This window comes from Cebus imitator, unplaced genomic scaffold, assembly GCF_001604975.1.
Source record: "Cebus imitator isolate Cc_AM_T3 unplaced genomic scaffold, Cebus_imitator-1.0 Scaffold108, whole genome shotgun sequence".
Taxonomy (NCBI): domain Eukaryota; kingdom Metazoa; phylum Chordata; class Mammalia; order Primates; family Cebidae; genus Cebus; species Cebus imitator.
This window is the reverse complement of record NW_016107423.1, coordinates 1,103,636-1,124,562: the sequence shown is the minus strand read 5'-3', so window position 1 is coordinate 1,124,562 and position 20,927 is coordinate 1,103,636. Positions and strand designations below refer to the sequence as shown.

General features: G+C 33.7%; 1 protein-coding gene across 1 annotated transcript; it reads right to left on the bottom strand.

Moving 5' to 3' along the window:
• Positions 1-1,081: 1,081 nt before the first annotated feature.
• Positions 1,082-19,872, bottom strand: LOC108310798 (sister chromatid cohesion protein PDS5 homolog B-like). Its single transcript, XM_017537949.2, has 9 exons — positions 19,721-19,872; positions 19,281-19,400; positions 18,363-18,425; positions 17,639-17,784; positions 13,830-13,929; positions 8,686-9,125; positions 8,485-8,595; positions 5,892-6,030; positions 1,082-3,868 (listed from the first exon to the last, which is right to left on the bottom strand). Exons 1-9 carry the CDS (start codon positions 19,823-19,825, stop codon positions 3,833-3,835), a joined length of 1,260 nt encoding a protein of 419 aa, XP_017393438.1. The 5' UTR covers positions 19,826-19,872; the 3' UTR covers positions 1,082-3,832.
• Between the last annotated feature and the right edge of the window lie 1,055 nt (positions 19,873-20,927).

Sequence of the window (20,927 nt, the reverse complement as noted above, 5' to 3'; positions counted from 1 at the left end):
AAAAAAAAAAAAAAAAAAAAAAAAAAAAAAAAGATTCTCAGATGAAAGAAGGGCCAAGTATGTTTACGTGATACACATTTTAACCATGAGAACACAAATAGCTTGAAAATAAAAAGCCAGAAAAAGTTTTATCATGCAAACAATAGCAAAACAAAACTCATACGGCTACATTAATATCAAGCAAAGGAGATTAAAAATATTCATGAAGATACCAAGTGGCATTTTAAATTATAAACATTATCACTTCATCATGAAGATAGAACAATCCTAAATTGTATGTACCAAATAACAGTTTCAAAGTCTATAAAGTAACTTTTCCACCAATCATTCATACTCTCTATCCTGCTTTTCCTTTTTTTCACTGCATTTTTCACAATCTGACGTTTAAAAGAAAAAATTTATACATATATATATATTATATGTATAATATATATATATATGTTTTTTTGGCTTATTCACCCACCTATAACACAATGAAAGTACCACAAAAGCAGGGACTTAATCCTGATCACACTTTATCCTTTGCAAAAATACGTAAAAATTTTGAGTGCTTAGTACACAGTAGGCATTCAATAAATGTTTGCCGAACAAATTAATAAAACTGTTACTGGCAACTTATTTATTTAGTGCTTATTTTTAAAGTTTATAGTATACATTTATTTTGTTCGGTTATGCAATTATTTAACTTAAATAGTACTTAGAAAAATCTCTGTCTGCCAACATTTTGCGTGAGAAGTTTAAACAAAAGGTTTGGAAAATGTTACTGAGACATGTTTCCACTTCATTAAACAAAGGCTCCAAAATTAAAAATCATCAAATGTGCCTTTCTCCATTTAGTATTTAAATATATATGTTGATTTAAACAAAATAATACAGTTATATTAGCTTTCACGTTTATTCAACTTCACAGAAATCCAAAAATGTGTCTGAAAATTGGTTATCTATTTAAATACCAATTGTTCATTATGGTGACATAATACTATGTGGTGGCAGAGATATGCCTCATTTAAACAAACTCTTAAATTCCTGACATTCTTGCAAGTGGACAACAGGAAATCTTAAAAATCAAACTTACAAGTTATAAGAAGATATAGAAAGTAATTTAACTTTTAATACCTGGAATAAGTTTTACAGCCACATTTGTAATTTACATATACAGTGGAGATCACTGAAAAAGCTTCCTGTTGCACTGCAGCAAATTTTATTATAATGTAGATTAAACGAATTTGCTACAGAGTGCAGCAAGATAACCTCACCGAGGAACAGGATTTTCATAATGGAACTTGTACAGGGAGTTAAATATTTTTTTAATGTTATACAGTACATATTTTCAAAATGAACATTATCACTGAATAGTTTGCTAACAATTGTTAGCAATTAATGTTTTATAAACACTTAATTCTGCTGTAAAGTATGTGGCTCTCCAAATGTTAGTACATGAAATGTTAAGTTTAAACGTAAAATAATCCCCTAAGATGGAGACTCAAGACATCCAAACTTTGATCATTATTGCACCTATTTTTCTACCCAAAAAAAAAAAAAAATTACATTGTAATCCACCCAAAAAAAGAACAGACAGGTTGTAAAATTACAGACTCATTGGCATTGAACATAACAAAATCTACAACGAACATTTTTTTTGTGAACTAGCATTACAAAAATGTGCAATGAAATCTGGTTAACTATGATCATGCAAATAAAAATCCTTCACAATCATTTTTTCGTATGTTTTATAAAATGGTCTTAAAGATATATTTCCATAAACATTTCTGATGCAATTTAATCAATGACAAAAATACAAAGCTATTCCTTATTCTTTATGTTATAGATTTTAAAACATGCCTTTGTACTGCTGAAATAGAAATTATGTGTTTGGGAGAACCGAGCTAAGGAAACATTTAAAAACCAATGTATCTTGATCCAACCTGAGCTGCTTTGATATACAGCAGTCTCTCGTAATTACTGTTATCAGTATTGTTGTAAATGAAGAATAGCTAAATATGGAGATATTAAGACACAATTTAAAACACTTTTTAAAAAATAAATGGCTGTTTCATAAGCTCGAAGAAATCTTTAAAAGAAAAATAATCACATCAATTGCAATATACATTGGCAAATAGTAAAATGTCATTTTCCAAAATAGTAGCTTCTTTATTATATGCCCCATCTATTCTAACCAATCTTGGAAATATACCTTAAACATAATGGTGTATCATATGAAAATGTTCCACTATTCAATGTGATAAATCTAATAAGTTAGAATATGATTTTTTCCCTCTGGTGTTGACCGTGAAAAAACATAACAGCACCTAAAACACTAAAATGAATTTAGGTAAGCATTAAGTAGTAACCTATATGTTTTGGTTCAAAATACAGTTTATACAACTGTATAAATGATACTGCCGTAAGTAATTTATTTCTATATTTTGCAGATTACAATGAAGAAAAAAAAGACCTGCTCTAAACCCAAATAAATTTCCTCTTCTCCCAATCTGAACAAAGTGGAATTTCATTCAAAGTTCACAAGACTGTGACAACTACAGTAGCTGATACAGTTGGATATACCACTTCTACCCTGCCCCCACCCCCTAGAATCAGTTTTTTGGCTCCAAAATAAAGTACAATAATAAACTCTTGATGAAAAACTATGTTATGGGGCAATCTATCATATACTATGGCTAAACATGAATTTACAGAAAAGAGCACATCCCATTTTCAGCACTTTTTTTCATAAACATGCAACTCACTATAAAATACAAAACACTTGGCTTTCAAGAACAGCTTTATAAAGACACACTGCATCAATAAAATTTTTCTTTCTGATTAACTTTACACTATTATGGAGAGCTGAAATTTTTCTAAGTGTATATATCAGATTTTATATTATAGTGTAATAATTTGCATTTTCTGAACATAATGTTCAAGAGGAAATATCTATACACAATAACATTCTAGACTATTAAAAACTCATTCAAATTACAGAATTTTATTGATACAGTAGATTAATAAAAACTGAAAGGGATAGATAAAAGGGGATAAAGAATTCAGTACATTATTTTATAACACACTCTTTAAAATTAAAATACTTTAAATCATTCTTCTTAAAATTTTCATTGCCATGAATGGCCAGAAAATTCTGGGACCAATCAATACTGAGGTGTAAAGTAATCAAACAACTTCTGGACTATTTCACAATTTGCATGGTTGTCCTCCTATCAGAGGCATCTTTCCGGGTGTAATGGCAGACAATTTAGCACCTCTGAAGATTAAGGGTGCCCAGGAGTAAACACTAGGTAAGATACACAAGGGGAGGAGACCATTTAACTCCCCAACAAATAGTGACATCAACAAAATGACAAAAAAAGTTGAAAAAAAAAAAAAAAAAAAACCTTTTTTCACAGTAAAATTGCAGAGAATACAAATACAAACACTGACAGATTACTGCTTAAGATCTATCCTAACAAATTCTTTTCAAATTAATAGATCCAATAAACAGCTGGGTACTGTCAGTTTAAAGCCGCAGATAAAAGCTATACAAGCACTTTAGAAGTCAGAAACATTAAAAAAAGAAAAAAATATTTACAAGTTTCTTCTTTATGTCTACATAGCCATCGCACATTACACTTTCACAAGACTCCAAAGTCAATGTTACCAAGCGTATGGCTAAAGCATGTGACCACAAATGTATGGGGTCACCAAAGTAAGGTCCAACTGTCCACTCTTCAGCAGTCCCATTTTGTGCATCAAAGGCTTTATTCGGCCTCAAGCTTGACCCAAAAAAAGAAAAGATTTTTCCAAAGCTTTTACAGAGAAAGTTATTAATTACATTTGTTCATCGCCGTTCCCTTTTAACACTTCGCCGTCGTACCTTAAAAGGAAAGTCATCAGATGCTTAATTAAAATGTGTATATGTATATAAGACATGTAGTAATCATTTTTAACCAATCTTTTTTCTAATTTGTTCCTGATTTCCTTTGCTTTCCTTTCCCTGAAACTTTTTGTATTTGCTTTCTGCCCTGGCATCATATATTTAGACTTCTATAATATTTGAACCCTTAAATGCTCATAGACTTTCCCAGAACAGCAAAAGAAAAAATTATTTTACTTTTCTATCTAATAATTTTAAAGAGAAATGAAGTCAATGTCCACAGCAAGAAAAACAGCTGCAAACAGATTAATCATCTTTCTACTTATATTTCATGTGGTAAATGAAAACATTTCAGATTTATGAACTTACACTACCTTTCTGGAAAAGTAGTTACTGAGTTTGGATCTTAACCAACTATCAATACAGTAAAATAACCTAAATTTCAAACATACTAACTGGCAAGCACTAATGAAAGCATAAGACTTTAGATCAAAAAATGTCAGTATTAACAAGAATATAAAAAAGGCAGGGTTTTAATTTACTTTGTAGTTTTTTTCTGATGAAGACATCAATCGTTGACTCTTCAGCCTTACTTTGATGTCCCCCTAAAACCCTTAAAGAAACAAACCAAACTAATTTGAGACCACAATTGAGCATTTTTTCCTGTTTACTTAATTTACTCACTCACAAAAATGAATCCTGGTACAGACAGGAGTTCTGATTCCATTAAATAGGACAGAACAGCAGAGACCAATTCTGAGACTTGATTACAGAGCTTGGGTTTCTCAAACAAAGATGGCTGGCTAAGCAGATCTAAAAGTTCAGCATTAGTACACCAAAAGAGGAGCTCCTACTTAAATGTATTATATTTTTTCCTAAGAGAACTATCTGAGTTGTATTAACTGGTAAAGTTATTTATTTGTTTATTATTTTAAAAGTCAGGAAGGGCCGGGTGCAGTGGTTCATGCCTGCACTTTGGGAGGCCCAGCAGGCAGATCACCTGAGGTCAGGAGTTCGAGCCTGACCAACATGGTAAGACCCGGTCTCTAATAAAAATTAGCCAGATGTGGTGGCAATGGCCTGTAATCCCAGCTACTCGGGAGGCTGAGGCAGGAGAATTGCTTGAATGTGGGAGATGGAGGTTGCAGTGAGAGCAGATCGTTCGCCACTGCACTCCAGCCTGGGTGAGAGTGAGACTCTGTCTCAAAAACAAAAACTTTTTTTAAAAAGTCAGGAAGTAACACATCCCTACTTTTGCAAAGTAAGTATGTATTACCAATTTTATGGATTCTCATTCAGCTCATACTTCAATTCCAAAGGCTGATTTTATTCTGTGTAACTGACTTGTAATTTCTATTATGAAACCCCAATAGAAATATGGAACAGAGTTGCAAAATATAAACAATGGTATACAGTTATCAGTACCCTAAAATCAAGGTACAACTTAAATGTTTAAAGTGTCAATATTGGAATGCTTCACATTCAGTTCATACTTAACATGTACATTCTCACTAAGCTACACCTATTCATTTAGTTTAGGTTTCCATAAAAGATGTTCTCCATTATCTAAGCTGGTAGATAAAATAATGCTATAAATTAATGAAGAAAAATATACAAATACTTACAATTATAACAAACAACAAGTGCTAAATGATCTAACCAAATATTTACCAACTCAAAAAAAGTTGTTTTTTTTGTTTTTTTAAGATGGAGTCTTGCTCCGTCACCCACGCTAGAGTGCGGTGACACAATCTCGGCTCACAGCAGCCTCTGCCTGACGGGTTCCAGCGTTTCTCCTGCCTCAGCCTCCTAGGTAGCTGGGACTGCAGGCACACACCACTATGCCTGGCTATTTTTTGTATTTTTAGTAAAGATGGGGTTTCACCATGCTGGCCGTACTGGTCTCGAACTCCTGGCCTGAGATGATCCGCCCGCCTCAGCCTCCCAAAATGCTGGGATTACAGGTGTGAGCCCAACTCTATTTTTATATTCCACACCACTCACAGAGACTTTAAACACATACATTTACTGTGGAAATTTCCTCTTCCTCTGTTTCTTCCTGTGGAATATCATCATTGACAGGAGAGCTACCCTGAAACACATCTACTTCTTCACTTGAATCATTTTCCTTAGTAGCTGCTTGTTTGGAGCGTCCTACACGGCTAGAGTAAAACACACATAAAATACAATGAACGTTCCAATCTTTCAGTAGATTACCTCATTAGAAGAAATGCTTCAAGTATTTCATCAACTGTCATCATGTTTACCCTCAATACCTTATGAGACAAGAAAATTTCTTAATATTCTGAATCCTAAACCAACGTTTAATCATAGAATTTCACAAATTATCTACCAAGTAACAACAACAACAACAAAAACTGTAACTGAGACCTTCCCATAAAGGAATGCAAAACACAACTCAAAGTTGCTTTTCCTTTCCATCTTTCCTAAGGCAGTAAAAGGCATCAATGTCTAATGAGCTGCTCAAAGCAAAAAGGAATTCTAATTTGAATATAGTGTACCAGTCTTTGTCTGGCCTGACAGATTCTTAAAGACAGCTCAAATCGATTCACTTCTCTCCACATCTCCATTGCTACCAACTAATTCAAACCATTCCCATCTCTTACATCTTCTCTTTACAAAGTTATCTTTAAAAATAGAAGAATAGACGATTTTACTACCACTACAGTAAGAATAATCTTGTAAATCTCCTTAACACAGTATACAAGGATCAGTAGATGGTCCTTGCCTACTTGTTCATTCTCATCCCTTTCTGGTCCCTAAGTCCCCACAACTACAATCCAGCAAACTCTTGCCTTCCTTTAGCTTTCTGATTTTGCCAAGATTTTTCTCACTTCAGAAAATTCAAATACAGTGTTCTTGCCAACTGTTCTCTTTCTGTCTGACCCGTACTATTCTCAAGATATCAATTCATTGTTACTTTCAAAAAGTAACAACTCTTTGAAGTTGTTTGGAGTTACCTCCTCACTCCATTAGACAGTGGAAGACAAGAACCATGTCTGTTTTGTGTCCCTAGCACCTGCTACTCTCTGAAACACAGGAGGCATCAAAAATATGTAATGGAACCATCGAGTCAAATGGATCCCTCTTGAAAAATATTTATTTTTAAATTTGAAATGTAACTTATCACTTCTATAAGCAATCCAAAATATGTATTATTTAACTCATGCTCAAACCAAACAATGTTTTTTACTTGGTTTGGTTTTTCAGGATTAATGAAACTATAGAAATTACATGAAAAATAATGACAATCTTTTTCAATTTCATTGAGGTCAGAACAAGATAAAGAGACAAATCCTAATATATGTTATCATACTAGCTCTAAAAAGAGCTTCCCAGTGAAAGGAAGACAGGCTTCCAAGACAGACTTCAGAATCTTCTTCTGTACTGATTTTTGCTTTTTTTTTTTTTTTTAAAGCAATACTTGTTTGGTTTAGAACTTTCATAGGAGGATTTGTGTAATTTTAGGAGAACACAATAACCATTTAAACCCTGAATTTTATCATGTTCAAATATAAACAAACTAAAGTTATGAGGTTTGTTATTTCATTGTTACATCATGTATATTTTATTAAATAAAGGATTCCTTAAGAATCTTTTGTTTAGAAATAGTGATTTCCTTTGGTTGAATCCAAACACAGTCATAAAGCTGCCACAAAAATGTACTTACCTTTACTTTTAACCTGACAGAAAAATTACATGGAAGATGGCATGAAGTACTGGCTAGACACCCAGGCAACTTTTCCTCTTCCTGTGGAATACACAGGAATAGGAAAATCTCTAAGATAATTGAGTATTTAAGGACAGTATGTTGGTAACTCTGAAAAGTCGGGCCACTGATGTAATTATGTATGGGTGGGAATATGCTCAGAAAAAGTATGCTAAATTTCCGAGAAATAGAAGACATAACTAAGGAGAAAAAATGCTGTCAAATCCACAAATTATAGCACTGATTCTCTTGTGACCTTAAAATTTGGGGTAAAGATTGTTACTATACCTCTCTTATAATTGTGTTTGTGTGAACATCTAAAACTATATACATGTTGATATAGATAAATGAATTTGATTAGAAAACAAAACCTTGAGACCAACATGTCAAACACTTGAGACCAACACTTGAGACCAACATGTGATAATTTCTATGGATACAGTTTAGGAAAAATGGTACCTGTTACTTTCCTACAAGTTCAAAGAACAAAAGCAGAAGCGTAAGACCTGTTTTCTTTTTTTAAAGGAAAAGGTGCTAATGAGAAACATTTTTTAAAAATTATAGCATGGAATGATGAGGCAACCTGGTCAATGTGTGGTGATTTTTTTTTTTTTAATGCCTTATCATTTCTTTAGATATCATCAAGTCTGTATAGGAAATAAACTATTTGTTATTCATTTATAAAGATTTGCCTACACCTATAAAAATGTACAAAATAGTTCATTGGGGTATCAATCACCAAGGTAAGTTTATAAAAATTTTATCTTACCTAGTGTAATGGGTTTAAGTATATGGAATTTAAATACAGCAGTATGTATGTTTATAAATTTAGGAACTTTTGCAAAATAATTTGAAATTGGTTTGAAATTTAATATTTACAACTTACACATTTTTTTTTGGTTGTGATGGTGATGGCGTTTTTGATGGTCTTCCTCGTCCTTTCTGTGGGGTGGATTGTGTGGATTCAATTGCACTAGATTCAGGAGATTCTGCTCTGCTTTGGGGAAGACCCAAATGTGGATAGCATCAAATTATGATTTATAATATAGTAACGAAATAGATGCAGTTTAGAGTTACACATGTTTACCTCTGCTGTGCTCTCCTTGACGCTCGGTGCTGTTTGCTTTTGGACTTCTGTTCTGTATTTCCACTTTGTCTTTCTTCTTCTTCTTCCTCCTCTGTTGCTGGAGGTCCAGATTTTTTTTTGCTTCCTTTTTTAGAAGTTTTCATTATTGGCTCTTCTTTTGGTGTACCTCCACCAAGAGGTTTTGGTGGTCGGCCTCTCTTACCCTTTTTTGGTGGACTATTCTGTTCATCCTCATTTTCTAATATATCTTCTTTGAGCCTCTTTTCCTCAGGCCACTGCTGTTCATCAGATTCTGAAGCTGTATGGCCTCTTTTCCGACCTCGCTGATTGCCTTTAGGTTTCTGTTCCTGTACCAACTTAGTTAAGTCATCCATACCTAATTTCTCCTCCTGTTCTGTGGCGGGTGTTTTCTTCCTGCTTCGAGGTTTCTCCAATTCAGACTAGGGGAAAAAAAAATCACAATTTATGTTTATGAAGCTGTGAGTGTACATATTTTGAGGAATGAAACAAAAAAAAATCTGGTATCTACTCTTGTCCTAAACATGTACCTCAAGTATACAGCTCTTAAATACACCAGAACTGTAACTATTTTAGTTATAACTGATTAACAACAGAAACAACAAAAATACAGTGGCTTTCACATTTAAAGTAAAATCCTAGTCTATACTCAGAGAATTTATTCAAAATAAATTCTAGAATTCTCCAAAGACCCAAGAATAAATTTTATGTTTCAACACTTATGATACAAAGTTAATTTCCAAAAAGTCTGTAGCAATTTGTATTTTCAAAAATCACTGGAAAGAAAAACAAAAACTATCAAATTATCTGTAACTTTTTCTAACTTTAAATTGAGTTTCCTGTGTGTGAACTGCCTAATAACATCCTTGGTATTGTGTCCTTTGCCAGCTTTGATTACTGGGGTGTTAAGTGGGTTTTCTCTATATTCATCTATGCTTTTGTGTATGCTTCTACGCTTATTTTTAAGTGTTACTTCATCATCATTATTATTAGTACTACTAATATTTGAGATGGAGTCTCTCTCTGTCACCCAGGCTGGAGTGCAGTGGTGCAATCTCGGCTCACTGCAAGCCTTCTCCTGCCTCAGCCTCCTGAGTAGCCAGGACTACAGGCGCGTGCCACCACACCCAGCTAATTTTTGTATTTTTAGCAAAGATGGGTTTCACCATGTTGGCCAGGCTGGTCTCAAACTCCTGACCTCAGATAATCTACCTGCCTTGAACTCCCAAAGTGCTGGGATTACAGGCATCATTGCGCCTGGCCTTTAAGGGTTACTTATTTGCTATGGACTGAATTGTGGCCACCACCACCAGAAAAAATTTGTATGCTGAAGCTCTAATCCCAGTGTATTTGGAGATGGGGCCTTTGGGAGGTATTTGGTTGAGATAAGATCATGAGACCAGGGTGGAACCATCATGATGAGATTAGTGTCCTTATAAGAAGAAACATCAGAGAGCTTGGGTGCCTTTCTTCTTCCCCTCACCCCACATCTCCCCTGTGAGAACACAGTGAGAAGGTGGCCAACTGTAACCAAGGAAGAGAGCCCTCATCAGGAATCAAATCTGCTGGCACCTTGATCTTGTACTTCTAGCCTCCAGAATGGTAAGAAAATGCATTTCTGTTTTTTAAGCTACCCAGTCTGTGGTATTTTATGATGGCAGCCTGAGCTGACTAAGACATTATTGTGTATTGTTCTAGAATAGAATGTGAGATGAGATTCTAAACTGGATTCTCCACTCCCAAAGACACATCCAACCATTTCAGAATGGTTGACTTGTAATGCTTCATTTTGTATGTTTTAAAAAAGCAAAATATTTGTAGGCTATTATAATAGAAGCACAATCTTTTACTAAGTATAACTATGTGTCTGGTAGGGCTGATCCTACCTTTATTTTTCCTCCTTTTATATCTATTTATTCCTCCACATAGACTTGCAACAAAATCACACTGGAATTACACACTGGAATTTACAATTATATATTCACTTGGAAAAAACTGTCATCCTTTTTTATTCCTTTTTCCCATACAGGAACGTGGCCTGTCTTCTCTTTCTTCAAGTCTTCCAGTTTTGAGATTTTTCTACATACAGGTCCTCCCTATTTCTTGTTAAGGTTATATTTAAATCTATGAATCTATCAATCTACCTAAGTCTGTTGTTGCAGTGGTTCTTGTAATGAAAAAAAAAATCCCTTCTCCCCTAAATGTACATCTGATGCAATGCAAAATTATCAGAGTAATGTTAGTTATAAATATATATACATAGGGATAGATTTTCAATGGCTTCTTTTATTTTCCTAAGATTACAAAAATAACAATTGGTCAAACATTTTAGAAAAATTTTTTAAAAAACAGTGGTGACAGCAGGCTGCTAGTTTTGTTCCTGATTTTTTAAAAGAATGCTTCAAGTATTTTGCCTTTAAGAAGAAAGGCACTGACTACTGATTTAAAACAGACAAAACTTTTAGCACGTTAAAGAAGTATCCTTCTGGTACTAGTTTACTAAAAGTACGTATTTGTCAAGAATGAATTTTAAGTTTTATTTATGTCCTCTTGGCATGATCTGAAATTATTTTGTTTTAGTTTTCCCTTTGTTTATCTATTTATTATTATATTAAAAGACTGGTAACATTAAGCTCTCCTTACATTCTAGGGAGGGGAATATCTACACATGACTGGATTTAGTTTATTTACTTAAGAATTTTGTGCAAAAATTAAAAATTAACTATTGTTACTCAAAGATGAGAAGGCAAAATAAATGTTACATTAAAACTAAATTTAAAATGTCACTTCTTATTTTAATTGCTACAATTCTTTTTGATGTCCAAAGATCTAAAAAGGTAGATGATTTCCTTTATGCTTTGGAAAAGGTTGGTGGTAAAAAACCCAATGTCCTCTTTCTTGACAATATTAATCTAGCTTCCTAAAGCACCACTACCTCTCATTTCTTTTTTATTTTGCATTGCACTGTTAAGAATAGAGGGAGTATAAAATTGAGGTGAGAAGCAAAAGATAGGGAAAATATGTTATAAAGCTAAATATTTAAATACAAATGTATATGGAAAATAATTCCTGTGCTGTGAAATTTCAATGTGAAGCTGGTAACAAGCAAATGAGACCATGTTCTTTCATTATAATCTACTGGTCTTTAAATTCACTTTGTGTCTCATAATGCTCATCTCTTTGAGGGCACTTCCGTCAAAATTAGCTTATTAATAAGGTTCTTCTAGTACCTCCAAAACTGGACCTACTGTTACACACTATACATACCACAACAGATAGCAAAAGGCCTCCATTACAGTTATACCAATAGATCTGAAGAGCTCAAAAATTCAAAACGGTTCTTTGAAGAACAGAGTAGACTTTGCTCTGCGCTATTCCAAAAAGTAGACATAGATGTCAAATTTATAGGATAACAGAATATTAAGAATTAATAAAAACCAGGTTTCCCAACTTTTAGGGGGTGGAAATACCACGTGGGTATGAGTGTAGTACACTAAGGATGTGGGTATGAATGGCCTAGTTGACTTTTCCAACAAATAGAATACATCATGAGCTCTCCACTTAAGGCATTTTCAAGCGCGTGGTGACCAGCTCTCATAAATGATATTAAAGGAATTTCTGCACTAAGTGAGAACTAGGACTAGAAGACAGAAATATCTTTTCCAATTCAAGGATTTTTCTTCTGTAAATCCAGATAACAAGATTCTTTTCAGGCTAAGTGATCAATTCTTAATTTTACTCATATGAAATTTTTAAACTGCCAATAAACATCATAACTTACAGTATACACAGTGAGAATTTAAAAAGATTTTAGAATAATTATTTCTTGGCCGGGCGCAGTGCCTCAAGCCTGTAATCCTGGCACTCTGGGAGGCCAAGGCAGGCGGATCACCTGACGCCAGGTGCTTGAGACCAGCCTGGCCAACATGGTGAAACCCCATCTCTACTAAAACTACAAAAATTAGCCCACATTCTGGTGCACATCTGTGGTCCCAGCTACCCAGGAGGCTGAGGCAGGAGAATCACTTGAACCCAGGATGAGGAGATTGTAGTGAGCCAAGATCGCGCCACTGCACTCCAGCCTGGGTGACAGAGCAAGACTCCATGTCAATAATAATAATAATAATAATAATAATAATTCCCAGTGGAAACAAACACTCTGCCAAAATAAGTTACTAGAGAAAATAAACTTCTTAGCATATGTAATGTTGGGCCAGTGGGAGACAAGACAGGCAGTAATATTTCAGAGAAAATAAAAGTAATAATTTTAGTGATAACCTCTCACCTCTATTAAAGTAGATTCAAACATTTTAACTTTTCTTATTATGATAACCATAATCAAAAGTCCTAACAATAAACAGCAGCAACAATTCATTTGGGCTAAGCCACTTTTCTGATAAAGCTTTCCAGCTAAGTATCCATAGTTTACATACAAACAAGAAAACTGATTCTGATAGCCTAATTAGTTACGAAGGAAATGATCTGAAGCTGAAGTAAAGTCAAAATGAACCCAGTTAAGTCCATTGGGCTGTGTTGGAAGACATAACTGTGTTTTGTGACTATACTAAAACTTTAGCAAACTTGTCTTAAAATAACACTTACAAACTGTGTCTATCATGCAAGTTATCATTTTATCATTTCTATTAAGATTTAAAAACTGAATAAGGACTTTACAAGAACTACAGCATTTTCTACCTTTAATAGCAGCTTATTTAGTAAAGGCTCAGGAAATAAATGAAAGAACCTTTAAGGATCTTCATTCCATTCCCCTTGTCTATGGCTAAGTCTAAATATACTATGTAAAAAAATAACAACGACGAAACCCCAAGCAAAGGAGGAAAACAAAAAAAACACCAAGAAGCTGAGTACACAACTGGCAAGCCTAATACCAAAAGCCTGAAGAATTGAGATTACTTATTACAATGACAAGAAGCACAGATTCAATATACTTAAATTACATAGTAGAGGGTAATTGTAAACTGAAGTTTGTGATTAAAACCACTAAAATAAAATCAAATGTCAAATTTGATAGTCATGTTAACTGGTTTCAGTGTAAACATTACTATTTACAAAGTAAAATTATTATTAATATTATTATCAAATCAATGCAAATATCTCACCCTTACAAGATCAGAGTCGTCTCTCTTGTCACTTTTTTTCCCCGGCAAAGGTGAAGACATTGTGTAATCTTCATTTTCACTGTGATCCATTTCAGAACTATCAAGCCTTTTAATACAGACATTTGTAATGTTATTATAATCAAATAACCTTAAAAGCTTTTTCTATTCCTAGTGTAGTTTTACAGATTTGTGGCAAAGTTTCATTCTTTTCAAAAATGAACCAGTTTTATTCTACTATATTTAATACCAACTCAACAAGCAATGAAGCTCATTTAATTTAATATTGTGAGAAAATTTAAAACAACACAAATTTAAATCTAGTTTTTTTCTAAGTCTTTTTAAAACCTAAATTCTATTTAGACTAGTCTATACTGCAACCTGCCCTGGTCCCTTACCCTATTCTATTTTTTCTTCTCTCTGTAGCATTTAACACCCCAACACACTATAATTATTACATTTATTACTTACTGACTGCCTTCCCCTGTTACAATATAAGCATGAATCTTTGTCAATTTTACTTACCAATGTATGCCAAGCACCTGAATCAGTGTCAGGCATAGAGTAGGCATTCATATAAAGGTCCAGGCTTCTGTCCTGGGTGGTCTCATCTTTATCTAGCTTTTAAAACTAATCATACATTGCTGAACTCTAAATCTCAATCTCCAGTCCGGCTTACTCTGAGTTCTAAACTCACATATCCAATTGTCTACTCAACACCTCACATGAAATTCTAACAGGCAACTGATCTTTAATGTAGCCAAAACAGTTAGCTGAACACTCTTCTTATTCCCACCTCCCCAAAACGCACACATACAAACACAGCCTGTTCTTCCTCAAGGCTTCTGTACCTCAGTAAAAGGTACCACCATCTCTCCAGTTATTCAGGTAAAAAGCCCAAGATACACTCTTAAATCCTCCCTTTCCCTAACTGTTCACATCTGATCCATAAGCAAGATCATTTCCATCTAACATCAAAATAAATCTGAGGCTGGTCTAAAGGTAGTTATTCTCAGCTGATTGTTTACAGTTAGTTAGATTGTTCACAGTTAGTTACACATCAAACTCCTTGTTCAACTCTTTCCTCCTTCTCACTACTACACTTGACTACTCTTTAAAAAAAAATCTGGAATTTGACATTTACCATCTTCTTCCCTCTTCGTCCCTGTCATATATTAGAATTTGCTGACCCCTAACTGGTTTTTCTATCTCAATTCTAGCTCCTCTATAGTACATTCTGCACAAATCATCAGGGCAATTTTTTTAAAACACCACAAATTAGACTGCTAGACTCCCTGGCAAATCTTCCAGTTGCTTTTAAAATCAAACCCAAATTCCTTATGATGATTCACAAAGTCCAGACATAATCTGGCTACCTCTCAACTTCCTCTGATAACTTTTCCTTTATTCTCCAACCAAACAGGTTTCTCAAACATACCTACTTTATTCCCCTGGAAACAGTCCCACTGAACTGAAGGAATTTGGAAGAAAAAAAGTAACAGAACAGATTGGTCAAAAGTTAAAAGTTTAAAGAAAACTATATTGAAAAAGTATAAATTAGGAAACTTTTGTGTTGAATAACAAATTGATGATAAGGAGAGGGTAAAACTATATTGTCTTGAAAGCAAACAATAGAAGCCAATTAAGATCTCTGAGCAAAAAAATAACATCACAACAGTAGTATTTTTAAAAGATTATCTAGCAGTGATACAACATACACAGTTGAGATAATAAGGAAGGAAACTAGTCAAATAACAAGGATAATTAAAGAAAGGAAATGAACTAAATGATGACAGTAAAAGAGAAGCACAAAACATTGCGCAGAAAAGAGTTAGCAAAACTTAGCAACTGAACAAATATAGAGGGAAGAAGAGTCAAACACAATTCTGAGGCTTTTTGCCTAGCTGACTGGGTGAATCAGATCATCTTTGATTATAACCAAGAATTCAAGGAGAAAAGCCAGTAATTTAGAAAATGAGTTGATGGAAATATTTCTGGTCATGTTAATTTTGAGGCCACTTGCTAGAAAACGTCCAACTGATATAACTAAAGAGTCACTTAGGTATTAGCCACTAATGTGCAGTAATACAGGAATCTAGAACAAACAAAAGTTATAAATGCAATTTCTTCCATTTCTATCATACTATATATCATTCAACAATTAATTCATTATAAGAAATTTAGTAAGATTTTAAAATATCACCTATCTTCTTCACTGATTGGTTATGAACAGTGAAAAACACAGCCTAGTCTTTTAATAACTTGGCAAAAATCAATAAATAGTGGCAGTTTAGCCCTATACAATGCTCTGTGCTAGCAAATGTACCCTAAGCACTTATGCTAAAATGAGTGAAAGGATGAATTAACTTTCCTTTTATTTTTTTCTCAAAGAAGAATCATTTTAAAAACTAAATGAGCAAAGGACACAAACAGACACTTCTCAAAAGAAGACATACAAATGGCTACCCATGAAAAAACGCTCATCATCACTGATCATCACAGAAATACAAATCAAAACCACAATGAGATACCATCTCACATCAGTCAGAATGGCTATTACTAAAAAGCCTAAAAAACAACAGATGCTGGTGAGACTGCAGAGAAAACAGAATGCTTATACATAGTTGGTGGGAATGTGAATTAGTTCAGCCACTGTGGAAAACGGTTTGGAGACTTCTCAAAGAACCTAAACCAGAACTACAATTTGACCCAGCAATTCCATTACTGGTTATATTCCCAAATGCAAATAGATCATTATACCAAATAGGCACATGCACTCATTTGTTTAATGCAGCACAATATCAAAGATATGGAATCAACCTAGGTGCCCATCAATGGTGGATTGGATAAAGAAAATGAAGTTCACATATACCATAGAATACTATGCAGCCATAAAAAAGGATGAAATCATGTACTTCACGGCAAGGAGTCCAAGTCCAAAGCAAATTAACACACGAACAGCAAACCAAATACTGTATGTTCTCACTTATAAGTGGGAGGGAACATTGAGCACAAATGGACATACACATGGGAACGATAGACACTAAGGAATACTTGGTGGGGGGGGGGGTAGAAAAAGGAGGATGTGGGCTGAAAAACTACCTACTGGGTACTATACTCAATACCTGGATGCAATATACCCATGTAACAAACCTGCACATGTACCCTCTGCATCTAAAATAAAAGTCAAATTTTTAAAACCCCAAAAAGCAAAAACACGCTTTTAAAACAAAAAAGTTTATACATGTACACGGTACTATAGAAAGAAATCAAATGATATCAAAAAGTATAAAATAACCTCCCTTCTATACTAGGTTAACATAAACACTGTTAAGATTTTGTATATTCTTCAAAAAACTTTCTATGCATATGAAAACAAATGTTAATATAAAACTGCTTTCAAAACTTAAGAGTCCATAATGCTGTTTTATATACTCTGCCTTTTTCACTCAATAATATACTATGGAAACTCTTCCATGCTAACTCAGACCTCATCATTTTTAATGACTATGTATTCCATTGCATAGCTACATTATAACAGTCTTACAATTGCTATACTCTGAGATTGGAAACTACTTTATGTGTACTAACACAAATTACCCCCAACAAGCTAAAGAATGAAAGGCTAAGATGGAGCACCCACCCAATATAAGCAAGCAAATGAATATGAACTTTTGACTACCAATGTTAAATGGAAAAATTAAGTAATGTATTATTTTCCACTTACTGACATGAAACATTTTGGATTATGTTATTTCAGATCTCACAGCTTTGCTGGAATCCTTAAATGTAAATTATGGCATTTCTTCTGCACTTACCTCCCCTTTATTCTTCCAGGAGAGCTTGGATTTGAGCTGCTGCTTGCATTGCTTACAGTTTCCATTCGTGATGATTTGGTCTGAGATTGTTTGCCTGCTGATGAAAGTGGCTTATTAACAGCTCCCAGAACATTGGTTGTTTTAGGCTGAAATGAGAAATGCACATCTCTTTTTATTTGGTTAAAGCCAAAAGAAAGCTACGTGTAAAGAACCATAAATAACATCTCTATCAAAGTATTTACTTACAAATCATGAAAAATGTGTCTACCTTAAGCAAAATAAGTATAAACTGAATATCACTTTAACAAATTAAAAACGATACAGATAGCATAACAGTAGAATTTCTTAGTTATTTGGAGAAAATGGCTTACACAGAGAACAAATGAAATGAATAATCAACAATAAAAACAGATCATTAGACTTGCCATGGAAAGACATAAGAAGATTCTTTTTATTTTTAGACTTTTCATCTTGACATTAGCCTAAGAAGTCTAAGAATCAGGTCTCCTGGGACTTTATTACAAGCTAAAAAATAAGTTTGTGTATTTCAGCTTGCATATATCTAGTAAATATAATTATTTCTTACTAGCAAATGGAATATAATACTTATATTTTCTAGTTTGAATATACAAATCTTTGAAGAAATACAAAATAACACAATTCTGCCAATAATCACACTAAAATAAGCTATCACATAAAAATTAAAATGATTCTCCAAACATACTTTTCCAGGAGTGAAAAATGATTTCATTTCAGGAGGCAGATAATTTTTGGTGTTACTGAAATTCTACAAGCAAGAGAAAAAGTAGTAGTCAGTGGATATTAAAACACTATGTATGAAGTGGTTCAAAAGCCAACAAAGCAAAGAACAATTTTTAAATTTAAACTAAATTATCATTTGAAACACAAAATTTCAGTCACTGATTTTAACTACTGTAATAAGCTTAAACTAACTTCATGCCAACTCTAATATTAACAAAACAAATTTGAGCTCTAACATGTTAGAGCAATCCTATGGGGCTGTTCCAAATCTCTATACACTAGTAAGGTCTTAACTGACATTTTGATTTAAAAGCAAAAAGAGGAGAGTGGTCATTTCCAGACTCTGTTACTCAATATGCTCAGCTAAATTATGAGGAATTAAATAAATAAATAATGAGGGAGTAAGAGGGATTGTGAAAAATATTTTTTACATCTCATATCACACTTGAGTTTTTTGGAAAGTGGGAATAATACTCCTGTAGTATTCCCAGGGTCTTAGGCATGTTCCAGTGTCTGTTCTCTGCTTGTTTCCTCAAACCAATGATAAATCCCAATAAAGGGCTTTTAACTTCAGACTGTAACTCTATCAGCACTCTCCTTCACATTTTGAAAAATGGCCATTAATTCGCAAATTCACATGCTTTGATCACATTTCTGCCTGTGCTCTAAGACTGTCTTAAAACTGAACATAAACACTAGATCATCCTAATAGCTGAACCTTAAGTGTGTCCTCCAGTTTGACTCATATTCTAGTTCTGATCTTAAATCACATTCTTAAGACTCACAACAATCTTTCCATGATCCTTCCTGGTCTTCCTGCAACCCAGCGCTGAGAATACACTTTATTTCAACTTACAAAAACAAACTGTAAAGTAATTACCTTGTCAGGTTGAGTGAAAAAACGAGCTGGTAGAACTGGGTCTTTAGGAGATTCCAAACTGTATGTGGTACTCTTTGACATGATGATATTCATGGCAACATCACACACGGTGTACAATTTCTGCAATAGTATTTTTTTAAAAAACAGATACTTAAGATAGCAATCTAGACTCTGTAAACTAGGAATAATTTTAGAACATGAATCCAGTCTAAACAGTAAACTAATCAAAGCAATAGTCTGTGTAAGCATTTTAGCTTACACTATTGGTTTTGTTCATTTACTAGTAATAAAATTACTGCTAATTCTATGTTAGTAATTTTAATTTCTAATTACTAATAGAAAAATCTGATGCTGTCTATAAATACTACAGAAGTTTCATACCTTACACCTATATTTGAAAATCAACATGGAACCATAATCATTTACAAAGAATTACATACTTCATTCATTTTTGCATCATCTGGTCCTTGGGCATCTTTTGTTTGTTTAATATTTTCTACCATCTTTCTGATAAATGCGTGACTGTTATTTTCGTTTTTCGCCATTAATATTTCCAGAACAAACCACAGACATCTAAAAATAAAGGGGGGGGGGCGGGCAGAGAAATATAGAAGAAAATCACCCTTTGCTAAATATAGACACAATAATTCTAAATATAACAAACTTAGATTATAACTCCAGGAAGAAAAAAAACAATTACAAACTAGCAGGGAAAAAGAATATGTCACACATATATATAACAACAGGTCAACAATGCAGACATGAGCTTATAAGATCTCACTAGATTTCCAAGGAGAAAGGTTAAAGAAGAAAGATATATGGTAGAAAGGATGAAGTCATCTTAACCCCAGCTATGACAGGGAGTTAAAGACTGTCAAAGGAATAGTCGAGCCATGGATCAAGTGAGGCCTCAGATACTTAAGACTGACTACAGTTCTGATAGGAAGTCTTCAAGAGAATATAACTGTCTTATTAAATGTAAACAAATTTTCATTAATAGAGAGGACAAGGTCATGACTGACAACTATAAGCACTGTCTTTGCTTAAAAAGAGAAAAATTAAAAGAAAGTTTTAGTAGCTCAGTTTTAAAGTTAATTACACAAAACTCTATTCAATAAAAAATGAAAAGTGCTTTGTCTATGTACTACACAGAGAAAAAGGAACAAAGTTATAGTTGATACACAGAGGAGAAAAGTAACAGGAGAAGGAAGAGAGAAATGTGAAGCAAGGGATTATTCTAGAACAGAAAAAAATAACCTTTAAAAACTTAGGTATAGGGTAAGTTCTTTGAAGTGGCTCCCTGATATGATGCAGATCATGCATGGCTACACTGGGGCAATTTAGAAATACAATCACAGGTGTCTAGTAAATTCCAAAGGATGTTTTATTTATTTTTAAAAACCCAATGTTCTCAAAGAGAGGTGACTAGAAGTTTTCAACAGTTATAATCACTCTAACAACAGAACTAATTTCTTTTTCTTTTTTACTAGAGATGGAGTTCTTGTGCTGTCACCCAGGCTGGAGTGCAGTGGCACTATCTCAGCTCACTGCCAATCTCTGCTGCCCAGGTTCAAGGGGTTCTCTTGCCTCAGCCTCCTGAGTAGCTGGGACTACAGGTGCACACCACCATGTCCAGCTTATTTTTTT

Excerpts from the sequence above, each read along its gene's own strand:
- LOC108310798 (XM_017537949.2), bottom strand. The coding sequence starts at position 19,825 with ATGGCGAAAAACGAAAATAACAGTCACGCATTTATCAGAAAGATGGTA. Across the intron at positions 9,126-13,829 it reads AGAGAGACGACTCTGATCTT|TCTGAATTGGAGAAACCTCG; the intron begins GTAAGGGTGAGA and ends TTTTTCCCCTAG. Across the intron at positions 3,869-5,891 it reads AGGAAATTTCCACAGTAAAT|GTACGACGGCGAAGTGTTAA; the intron begins GTATGTGTTTAA and ends TTTCCTTTTAAG.